Here is a 12500-nt window from a genome sequence, read left to right as displayed (position 1 = left end):
CTAAGAGATGGAATGGAAGCTGCTGGATTACAAAGCCACTTCCTGAGAGAGAGAGAGAGAGAGAGAGAGAGAGAGAGAGAGAGAGAGAGAGAGAGAGAGAGAGAGAGAGAGAGGGAGAGAGAGGGAGAGAGAGGGAGAGGGAGGGAGAGGGAGAGGGAGAGGGAGAGGGAGAGAGAGAGAGAGGTAGGGAGAGAGGGAGAGAGGGAGAGAGGGAGGGAGAGAGAGAGGGAGGGAGAGAGGGAGGGAGAGAGAGAGGGAGAGAGGGAGGGAGGGAGAGAGGGAGGGAGGGAGAGAGGAAGGGAGAGAGGGAGGGAGAGAGCAAAAGAGCACATGAGGTCATTTCTATGAAGATCTATAAGAGAGCAAAAAGAATGGACAGATCTCACACTAAACAAAAGACCGCCAGACGTGTGATTCTCTCTCTTTTTCTCACTTATCTTATTTTCTCAGTCCCTCACTCTCCCTCACTTTCTCTCTTATTGTCTCTCTTTCACCATCTCTCACTCGTATATTGTCTCTCTCTCTCTCTCTCGCTCTCTCCATTTGTCTTTCTCTATATATCTCGCTCTCTCTTATCCTCTCTCACTGTGTGTGTCTCTCTCTCTTTCTTTCAGTATCACTGTGTATTTATGTCTCTCTCTGTATCTCACGTTCACTCTTTTTTTCTCTCTCCAAGAAAAACAAAGAGAAGCGTGACAGAGAGTAGCGTGAGAGAAGAATAAAGAGAGAGAGAGAGAGAGAGAGAGAGAGAGAGAGAGAGAGAGAGAGAGAGAGAGAGAGAGAGAGAGAGAGAGAGAGAGAGAGAGAGAGAGAGAGAGAGAGAGAGAGAGTCATTAGTGTAAACGAGATGGGCATTGGTAAAGGCCTCTTCTGTTTGTCTCCGATGGTTGGCACAGACACACACGGCTGTCCCCGGGTGCTGTAACAGCGTGAGTGAACAGTGTCCTCTGACAGCACTGTAACTGTGGGAGACAGAAGCATCAGAGACGGAACACACAAGCTCGTTGTGCCTCACACCCAGCCGAGCTGCTTTTAATAAGCAAGTAGTACAGCGTTAAACTAATCACTTATAGACCACACACGCCTCTAACTCGCTGTACATCCCCTCCAATAACACATACTCAGGCTGTCTGATGTCTCTGCTGAGGCAGAGTGTGAACACAAGAGACCACTGACCCAGATTCTCATCATGCCGCTCCTGAGCCTGCGAATGTGTGCATTTCCACACATTGCTTCCATATGTTCTCCTCACCCACACTGTAATGAAAAGAGGCACCATTACATCACCAAAGCCAAACCCCATTACATCTGAACAGGGGCATGGTTGTGCCTGTTAGCATGTTAGCTTAGCAACAAGCTAGTGCATCTCGTATTACTTACTGCTGGATACTGCTCCATCAACTAAATCATTATTCCAGCTTCATCATAAACAGACTCAATCCCATTTCACCCCTCACTCCTACAACTAAGCCCTTACCCCTCCGTTTTGCACGTTCACGTCTAGAGGTAGGGTCTTCTGATTTTTGTTGAGATCGAGGGGTGAAGTGTTAGTGCTACATGGCCCTCCAAACAAAGTTTTTTTTTGTTTTTTTTTTTTTTTAGATGCACACTCATAACTGAGCGCTACAAGAAAAAAAAAAAAACAGGCAAGGTGGCTGCACAAGCAACCAAATGAACCCACAACTATAAGCACTTGCTCCACTGAAAATTATAACCACTGTATTCTTAGTTTCATGTTGTTTCAATCTATTGTGGTCATTTTCTTCATAACAAACATTGAACAAACATGCTGATGTCTCGGTAGCTAGTTAGCTAAATTTCCCATTCCACCTTAAATGATGCAGCACCAGAATTTTTCAAAAGTTTTCTTGAAAAAAATAATATAAATTATAAATACTATGCCAAAAAATGCTTCCAACATCAGATAAGTTGGAACAGACAAAGTTGTGCCATATTTAAAAAATACCCAAACCATGCATTCAACGATCTGTAGAGCAAAGAGAGCATAATTAGCAATGTTTCTTTGTAATCAAACATGCAGTTGGGAAGTGTGTTAAGTTCTGCCCATGTCCACAGTTGTGACATACTGTTACAGAATTTGTAATAACAATAAACAAACTGTCATATTGCCCAGGGCAAATACTAAATATATGTTTTCCACGTGTTTTGACTTGTTGGTTAAATATCTATTGCTTAACATATCAAGACCAAAGGGTCAGCACGCAGGAAATTTGACAGACATCTACTTTTGAGACCCCTCCTCAAAAATGACTACAAATAAAGACCATTACAAGAATTCCTTCTGTGTGTTATATTTGGTAAGTCATGTTGTGCTTGGACTGGGGACAGCATCCTTGTGACCCTACCTCTGGACCCATCCCCGGGCTGATTTCAATCATTTTTCAGCTGTACGTAAGGGATTGGGCAATTGATCAACATCCATAAAATGAAGCATTTGGTATCTGGATAGTAGAATTCCTGCTTGGTACCGTGACAGGATGCCACCTGTGCAACAAGTCCAGTCGTGAAATGTCCTCACTAATAAATATTCCAAGCGCAATGCGAAGCATGGAATGCAGTGGTGTAAAGCACCGCCACTGGACTCTAGAACAGTGGAAATGTGTTCTCTGGAGCAACAAATCACACTTGTCCATCTGGCAATCCGATGGATGATTCTGGGTTTGGCGGTTGCCAGAACGGTACTTGTCGGAGTGCATTTTGCCAAGTGTAAAGTTTGGTGGAGGGGGGATTATGGTGTGGGGTTGTTTTTCAGGAGTTGGGCTTGACCCTAAGTTCCAGTGAAAGGAACTCTTAATGCTTCAGCAGACCAAGAGATTTTGGACAATTTCATACTCCCAACTTTGTGGGAACAGTTTGGTGATGGCCCTTTCCTGTTCCAACAAGAGTGCGCACCAGTGCACAAAGCAGGGTCCATAAAGACATGGAAAGTGAGTTTGGTGTGGAAGAACTTGACTAGCCTTCACAGACCATGACCTCAACCTAACAGAACACCTTCGGGATGAATTAGAGCAGAGACTGTGAGCCAGGCCTTCTCGTCCATCATCCTAAACCTTGTGGAAAGCCTTCCCAGAAGAGTTGAAGCTGTTATAGCTGCAAAGGGTGGGCCGAAACTGTTTTTAATTGTTTAAGTGGATCTGACAAATACTTTACATCAGAACAGCTCAAGGTTGGTGCTAGTTGAATCATACCTACATCCTACATGGGTGGCCATAGTGTTTATCTCATTCACCACATGTGGATCTAGAGTATAAGCTTTAGACTGATTATGAGCAGCTCTCTCAACCCTGCTGAGTACAAGGAGTTCAGGGAAAAGCATGCACAGTATTATGAATGTCTAATGGAGCTGAATGAAAAGGCCCAGCAGGAAACACAAAAGTGTTCTTAGCGATTTTTAGCGTTCACTTACCACACAGGGCAAGTGGCAAGATTACAACAGACTTGTCTAAATAAGAATCCAACTAAATACGTCAGTTTTGCACAGCTGGTCCTCATCAAGGTGGCACAATTAAAAGGGTATTAAAATTAAAATTGAGTGATATTGCAATTGCAACTATACCTGATTGCTGCATAACAGAAGCCCAGCCCCTCTGCAATACCTTTGTCAGGCTTCATAAACATACAAAAGGGTCAAAGGAGACTCAGCAAGAGCATTTGAGACTAATCACACACAGTGGAGTGTGACATTATCAACAGATTATATTAGTTATTCTCAAGACTACTTATCTTATTTATTAAATTCTCATAGGTCGCCAGTGGTGTTTGCCTCTTACATTTAGTTTAATTTTTTGTCAATGGTAGCTCACAGAAATGAGGAAAACAATGGAAATTGCAGGATCTAAACTTCCAATTAATACCACACTTGAAGATATTATGATTTTTATATGAATTTGATGAAACATTATTGTCGTACACAGTGCCTTGTTTTGTGGAAAAATAAAACATCTTTTGGGTTTTGTCATTGTCTGACATCAAAACAAACTGAATAAATTCAGAAGTACAAATGTGGACCTGCTGATCCAGAATACAAGTCAAATGTAAATGCAGTTAATTGCATAACTGTAATATTTTTTTTATTATGAAATTTGCTTAGTAATGTGATTTGCTTAGTAATGTGAATTAAATGTACAGCAGAATAACAATAAGATAGTAGACATGTGGCTGCGTGCATTAAGAAACAGCTTGATGATGACTAAGCCTCACCCTCACTGGCTAGAAGCTCAGATGACAACCATGTAGGCACAAACTGTGTTGAATACAGCATGTATAACTATTACGATGTGTAGTGGTGGCAGTTATTTTCACATGTGAAAATACTGTGTATATTCTTCAAAACAGATCACCTTGGGAATGTGAACGCAAGAGTTGCCGGGTCACGTGGGGGTGTGCAACACTTATACATGGTTATATGTTATAAGGAGCGTTTTAGCCTGGATTAGACACAGACACAAAACAAGACAGCCAATCAGAATAGCGCTCATTTATATCAGTCTTAAGGCCATTTCACGCCAGATGTGATGCAGGATGCGTGGTAATATGGAACCACTCTGTGAAGCTCATCACAGGGTAAAAGGTTTCTGTTTGCATTGCATTTTCACGTAATGCAAAATGACAATAATCTTGTCTAGCTAGAAGCTAATAAAACAGCAAAGAGACATATTTAAGACAAACATCAAGAATTTGGAGTCGAATGGACTTACATGTGTCTGGAAGCACTCAGCTGGTTTCCTGAAACACTTAATCTGCAATACAAATCTCTCAAAAACTAAAAAGTCACGAAGCTGAAGTCAGTTTCTCTTTCGCCAGCTTCTTGTTGTAATTGTCCCGTTCCTCCTTAAATGGTACAGCAGTTACATTCTGGCTCCTCCTTAAGGTGGAACAGGGAAATTCAAACAAGAAGCTAACGAACGACAAGCTGACTTCAGCTTCAAAAAAAAAAAAAAAAAAATCCAACACTGAGGGACATTGCTTTTACAAGAAAGTATTCTAATTTTGGGAAAAGTTTCCTGCTGGAGATGTGAGAAAAGCAGTTATAGCTGAAGTAAAGCTTAAATCAGAGCAAAGTTTGTATTTTTTGTTTACATTATACTGTTAGCCTCTACTAGCACATTAGCCCACACCGAGGCAAATTTAGAGCCACAATGGTAAAACAGACATAGCATAGTGTGGCTCCCATGGTGGTTTGATTTTTACTGAAAGGACAAATTGCTCTTCTTAATCTTTGGTTTGCCAATCACTGGCCTAGGCCGTACATTATAGCATACATACACATTAAACAAATTCAAAGCATATTTTTGCACTTTACAGGCCACGGTTACTGTGTCTGGTGTGAAATGGACAGACAGTGTGTTTAATGAAGAGGGGTTGAACATGGTCATGTAAAAATGAATGAGTGCTTTGGGAACATAAAATAAAAATGTTATAAGTGGATCTGAAGAAAGAAAATAAAATACAAAAAGAATGTAAGTGGCTAAATAAATAAATCGAGAAACATACTTTTCCATTAGCCATAAGGCTGTAGACACTAGTCTTGTGACCAAGAGGTGGCTATGGAGGAGAAAGTGTCCCTAAGTCACGTGTTCTCACACGAGCTGTCCAGATAAAGGGCTCCAAAATCTATTCCATTCAGATCACTATCGATGATTAAATAAATGCACCTCCTGACATCCTCTACGGGTGCAAAACACATTCATTTAATGAGCAGTTCTGTTTATAGCTGGATCTGTCTGGCTCTGATGCAAGCAGCCATACCGCTAAAAGCAACACATTAATTCTGCCTATTCGGGATGAACTAATTGCAGATACAAATTGATACTTCAATTAATATAAGATTAATAGTGCAACGCTGGTCCCTGTCTGAACTGTTCTGTTCCACCTCACTGCCAAGTGAGATGGAGTGTCTCACTCAGAGAAAGTGTTAAAGAGAGACAGAGAGAGAGAGCGAGCATGTTCTAGTCCATCCATAGTCCGCTCTGTCAGCTGTAGCCTCAGGCTTTCAGAGAGAGTGGATGTGTCTCAGCAAGTCGGGGTGACAGAAAAGAGCTTTAACAGAGCCATGAAAACACATAGCCAGCATGCCTGATCCTATTAAGCATTCAAAGCAATAGTTAAGTGAAAAATCAAGTTTATCCGACTTTCCCCTCACTCCACGTATGGTCGATCAGCTGAGACACTTTTAATGCTTTAATTATTTAGATTCACAGTGGAGCTACAAGGCAAATGTGGCGGTGAAAAGCCAAACACATTAATCAGCATTGTGCAAAACTGCATATCTTAATCATTACATACTTGCCTCAAACTGTGTTGAGTTGTTAAGTAATCTCAAATAGACCTGCTGACACCGTACAGTACCAGTCAAAAGTTTGGATGCACCCAATTTTATGGTTTTCCTAATCCAAAGCCAGTACGTTCTAAATGTTTTGCTTTTCTACATGCAGATCACATGTTAACAATGAAAAATGCATATTCAAGTAGAGATGGGTGATATGGGGAAAAATATCATCACAATACTTAGAGACATTTTCAGAATACATAATACACATCTCACTGTTTTGGCACTTGGACAAAATATACTAGTGATGCCACATTTAAAAATTTAAAACCAATGAATACAATGAGTTTTATTTAACACACACCTGCACTGAACTACATGCAACAGGACTAATTATAGTCTCTTTTTAATGAGACACAATTAGTCAGTGTTCTTTAAGTACAGACGACATCCACAATATACTCGGACAAGAAGCTGTTTAATCACAATAACACATTTTATCACAATAACGATGTGATCCTACAGGAACAGCATCAAGCTTTACACAGATTTTAGAGCTCAATCAAAAAGACACTATTTATTTTGAATGTTAATGCATTTTAGCCATTCAGTTATATTCTAATAAGATAGGGCAGGGTCTAAATAGCCCTATTTGGCACATAGTTAATGTTTCTGACTGGAGTAATCATACAAAACCTATTATATAGATTTAATGTCTTAAATATTATTCTAAAATGTGGAAAACAGAAAAGAGAGAAGAGAGAAACGTATCCAAACTTTTGATTGGTGGTGAAAGGCATACTGTTAGCTATTAAAATGTACAAAAGCAAACTGTACAGCTAAATCATCAGTATTAGCCATCTTGATGCCCAAGTTTTGTTTGTATTCTTGTCCGTTTTTATAGATAACAGTATGTCACAATTGTGCTCGATCCTAACTAGTAATTATGAGCTTCTGTTACCTTTTAGACTTGCAGCTCCAGTGCAAAACTAAAGAAGCAAATTTTAGACACAGCATATTTTTCAGTTTGACTGCATGGGCAAAACTGTGTAAATTACAATCTACACAAAGGAAAAGTAGCCCAGCTCAGTAAAGCAGAGCTTTTGTAACTTTTCCTAATTCAGAGGAGTAATGCAGGGCTGATTTGAGCCTTCTGGTGTTCAGCCTCCACTCTACACTCTTCACAAATTTTCTCCAGAGCAATTTTCTGTGAATCGTTTGCATTTATTGGACCACAGACAGGGGGTCGGGGTTGGAATGGCGAGCATCACAACAGTACCCTGGGGTAGCACTATTAGAGGAAGACTTTCATGCATGTCTGGGGTACAGAATAGGAACTGTTTATTTTCGGGCTTGTCCCTCCGGCGGCAAGGCGGAACATACACATAGCGGCCTTGAACGCAGCAGCCTTGAAGACAAAACTGGCGGCCTGTTCATCCCTTACACTCTTTTCCCCATCATTCGCTCCCTTGTGCCAGTGCCAAAGACACCCACACAGCCGCAGCAGAATTCGATAAAGGCAGCAAGTGACAGAACAACGTGCTGCTTCGTGTCAGTTGCTAAGCAAACTGAATCAACCCAATGACAATGTGACGCTGTTTGGGGGCTGCTGTGCCATCAATGTACCCTCAGATAAGTAAACCATCCAAAACAAATAGACTTTTATTACTAAAAGGTAGTAAATACACAAATGTAACAACATGCATCATGGAGATGGGCAGTATTGGCCAATGTACATTATACTTATATTTTTGATTGGAAAGTACCTTTCGTCCTTCACATTATGTGCTAATTTAATGATAAATGATAAATATAAAAATAACTGGCCCAAAATTACTTGGATAAACAAATTCTGGTTCCATTGATTTACATTAAAAGTACAGTAGATTTTTTCCTTCTCCTGTAAAGTCATCATTTGGAGTTGGTTGGCTGTGTTTAAACACCAAAGGTCATAAGTCAACCTCTTCATTGCAATTTTATTCAAAATATCAAATCGCAAATCCAGTATTGTCAACAGAGAGCAATCGTGAGCTGAGCATATCGTTAACTGAATGAAATCAATATAAACATATTATAACTGAAACCAGACCGACTTTGAGAGGCTAAACATTCCAATATATTGACCAATACTGACTGCCATAATAAGAGTTTTGCTTTCTGTCAATTACGTTAATTAATTACCTATTTTATTTATTTAATGTTTTTAGTTCTCTTACGGAAAGGTGTTTTGTTAAAAGTTATGTTATTCTCATTGGTAAAGTTTAGGTCGATATATTTTACATGTATTTTGTTGTTTGAACCGTGACCGTGTTCAAATTTACCAGTTTATCTTGTACTGTTGTAATAGAACAGTGGGTGAGTATAAAACAGTGGGTCAGTCACATTTAGCTCCTCCCAACTGTTTTAAGATTAGTCCTTTTTTTTTTGAGAATGTGGGTCGTCAATACTGGCCAATATTATCAGCTGACCAGAACATTAGCCAGGCCCCAACCGTTACGCACCTACCAGTCAATTACTACTGTTATTGCTCACTGTGAATTATGGACGAGGGTGCATTTCAAGGGTTTGAAGAATGCTTAAGCTTCCTCACACGCGTCTATATATAGAGTTATATGGAAAAGACAGATGTCCCTGGCACCATTTTTCCCATTCTACTGATTTTAAAAGTGAAAATTAGTTAACACATGCTCTGCAGATAACACACATTGTAATGCATAATTACTGTTTATTTGCTGAACTTAACTTATTGAGAAAAAATAAAACAGAAAATGTGGCTTGAGGCTAAAAGTAATGGCATATTTCATGTGTTATGTGTGTTAAACTCAGCAAATAAATAGAAATTGTACACTAAAATGTTGCAGGTTCCCTATAGAGGAGAACTGTACTCATTTCAAATTAGAAAATTAATTTATAAGTGTAATTTGACTGAGAGGGTTCAATCTTTTACATTTGACTGTACATTTCCCTTTTACTTCATGTCTCTCTTCCTCTCTCTCTCCGAGTGGTAACAATGAGCCAGATGCTAATGGTGACTGTGCGTGTGACACAGGGGTGAGTGAGCATGAGAGTGAAAGCAATTTGGATATTCTATCCTGCATGTGTGTGCACGTGTGTGCATGTGCGTGTTCCAATAGTGATGGATGATTAATTTGTCTATCCAATCCTGGCCATCTTAATTAGTTTAACAACAAAGCTTCTGCGTCACACAGTTCTTAAGCCATGGGTCAACTGATCGATCAATCTGATTGATCCATTGGTCCATTTCAAATCTCTTTTCACTTTCCATTTAAAGCCATGTCAGTTCAACTCCCAATTGAGAGAGGAATGGCTAAATTGCTATACCAAGCCTTGGGCAAGACTCCTAATGTTACATTCACATAACACTGCTAATATAACATAGAGGTTTACAGTAATTGTCATGTCTGATTAAACCATGTCATGGTTAAGTAAAAATAAAGTGAACTTGTTTTAAAAAATGCCATGTGTATTGGTATCAGGCAAAACAAAGTCTTAGGCTATGCCACAGAGAGCAGTGGTAGAAGTGAGATAAGCATCACTACTGTATCCTGAGCTTACATCAAATTGTAGCAGTGAGCAGATGTATATCAATCCCTCCTCTGTCAGGTAGTAAGAAAGAAGCTGCTGTGACCGGAAAGCGCTCATGAAGATGACATGATAAAATAATATATGATCTTGAGTGTTGCAGAATCTGCCCAGTCACAGCTCACGCCCCTGAAATGCATGTGTCAGGCTTCATGGACGCTGATGATCTGTTACTCAGCAAGGCTGCAGATTTACTACTTGCTAGCTGTTTGCAATCAAGTTAGCTACAGCTGCAGGGACTGAGGCATTTCTTTTCCCCCTTAGTTTAAAGGATTATAAATATAGCCTCTGAGCCTACTGCATATCAGGTTAAAAAGTGACTATAGCCTCTGAGCTAATTGCTGCACTAGACTATGCACTAAATAATGACTATAACATTACAGCATTTGAGATAATAGGACAGTGACCTACCTACAGACTCTGTGCTAATATATTCTAAGGTAACACAGGGACTACAGCCTCTGCTGCATCTCGGGTACAAAGTGACCACAGCATCTATGGCACTGCATCTCAGTTTAATGACAGTGACTTGTCTTGAAGCTGCTACAACCCACATAAAATACTACTGCACTTCACAGATTTTTCTAAATTTCTGCATGATTAAAAGGCTAACGTGTCAACAGTCATTCAGAGTGGTTTGCTGTGAAATTCTCCATTCTAGAGAAACTTACAGAGTCAGAATTCGTCACAGTGGTGGTGACAGGAACCCGACGTCCACCTCTAAAAGCTCCCTCACAGAAAGCTATTACAAAATGCTTAAGAATATGCTGCCTGATACGTTGAAACACTGATTTTACAGTAGCTGGGTTACAAAGTTTTGATTCAAAATGTATTTTAATCAACGTATATTAATACATTCATGGTGGACGGATACAAGAAGGATATCCTACAGCAAAACAGTCCCCAAAAGAAAAAGAATTTTTCAGACTGACCATTATTTTACCATCGTCAATATTACACATATAAACTCTGAAGACATATGTAGATTCACTGGAGGTTTTATATAGTAAGTAAAATGGCTATATTTGTGTTGTAGACTGATTCCTATCACCACCATTATAAAGACTGACCACAGCCTCTACTGCATCTCGGTTACAAAGACTGATAATAGCCTCTACTGCATCTCATGTACAAAAACTGACCACAGCCTCTACTGCATCTCTGGTAGAAAGACTGACCATATGCTCTACTGCATCTCGGGTACAAAGACTGACCATAGCCTCTACTGCATCTCAGGTACCAAGACTGACCACAGCCTCTACTGCATCTCGGGTACAAAGACTGACCACAGCCTCTACTGCATCTTGGGTACAAAGACTGACAATGGCCTCTACTGCATCTCGGGCACAAAGACCAACCACAGCCTCTACTGCATCTCGGGCACAAAGACTGACCACAGCCTCTACTGCATCTCAGGTACAAAGACTGACATTAGCCTGTACTGCATCTTGGGTACAAAGACTGACCATAGCCATTACTGCATCTCGGGTGCAAAGACTGATCATAGCCTGTGCTATGACATCTCAGTTAAAGACTGACTCGAACCTTCAATGTGCTTCATCTCAGGTTAAAACATTGACTAAAGCATCTCTAATATACAGTATCTCAGGTAAACAGATAGCCTCTAAGGGATTTCAGGTAAAGATAATGACCATAGCCTCTACAGCATCTCAGGTAGAAACAGAATGACCACAGCTTCTGAGCGATGATGTCCCAATTTAAAAACAGTTACAGTAGCCTCTCATCCAATTACTGCATCTCAGGTAAAAAAAAGGACCAACTGTACCCTTTACTGCACCATAAAACACAACAATCACAGCTTCTACTACATCTCAGGTAGTCTGTGCCTAAAGCCTCTGAGCCACTACATCTTAGTTAAAACACAGTGACTAACGCATCTGAGTTATTGCCTCTCAGTTAATAAGACAGTGACTCGTCTCTATGCTATGGCATCTCGGTTAAAGACTGACTCTAGTCTCTAATGTGCTGCATCACAGGTAAAAACACTGACTATGGCTTCTACTGCATCTTAGGTAGAAACACAGTGACCACAGTATCTGATGACATCTCAGTTAAAAACCAGTTACAGCAGCCTCTGAGCTAATTATTGTATCTCAGGTAAAACACAATAATAACAGCTTCTACGTCTCACGTAGTCAGTGACTAAAGCCTCTAACCTACTAAATCCCAGTTACAACACAGTGACTCAGGCATCTGAGTTACTGCCTCTCAGTTAATAAGACAGTGACTCGTCTCTGTACTACGGCATCTCAGACTGACTGACTGTAGCCTCTCAGGTACTGCACCACAGGTAAAAACACCGACTATGACTTCTGCTGCATCTTAGGCAGAAATACAGCGACTACAGAGTTCTTGCATATGAGTTAAACACGGTGACTGCAGCTTCTGAGCGATGACATCTCAGTTTGAAACAGTAACAGTAGCCTGAGATAATTACTGCATCTCAGCGAGTCCGAGGAGGTAGCGTTACGTTACGTTACTGCACCTCAGTTGAACAGACAGACAGTGAGAAGCAGCTTACTAACCTTCATAATCCCACAGGGTGGGTTCCCGCTCGGCTGGTTCCTCTCGGCGGACGTGTCTCGAC

The 12500-nt window shown here is 40.4% G+C and overlaps 1 protein-coding gene across 1 annotated transcript in view; it reads right to left on the bottom strand.

Annotated features, from left to right (window-relative positions):
• si:ch211-210g13.5 (inactive phospholipase C-like protein 2) overlaps nt 1-12500 on the bottom strand; it is a 132767-nt gene that overhangs the window by 119785 nt on the left and 482 nt on the right. Inside the window, exon 1 of the mRNA XM_037544766.1 lies at nt 12439-12500. This exon is cut by the window's right edge and continues 482 nt beyond it. Within this exon, the coding sequence (XP_037400663.1) occupies nt 12439-12500 (62 nt within the window). The remainder of the gene's footprint in view (nt 1-12438) is intronic.

This window comes from Pygocentrus nattereri, chromosome 14 (assembly GCF_015220715.1).
Source record: "Pygocentrus nattereri isolate fPygNat1 chromosome 14, fPygNat1.pri, whole genome shotgun sequence".
In the NCBI taxonomy this organism is placed as follows: Eukaryota; Metazoa; Chordata; class Actinopteri; order Characiformes; family Serrasalmidae; genus Pygocentrus; species Pygocentrus nattereri.
The sequence above is the reverse complement of the archived record's forward strand: the minus strand, read 5'-3'. Positions and strand labels throughout refer to the sequence as shown.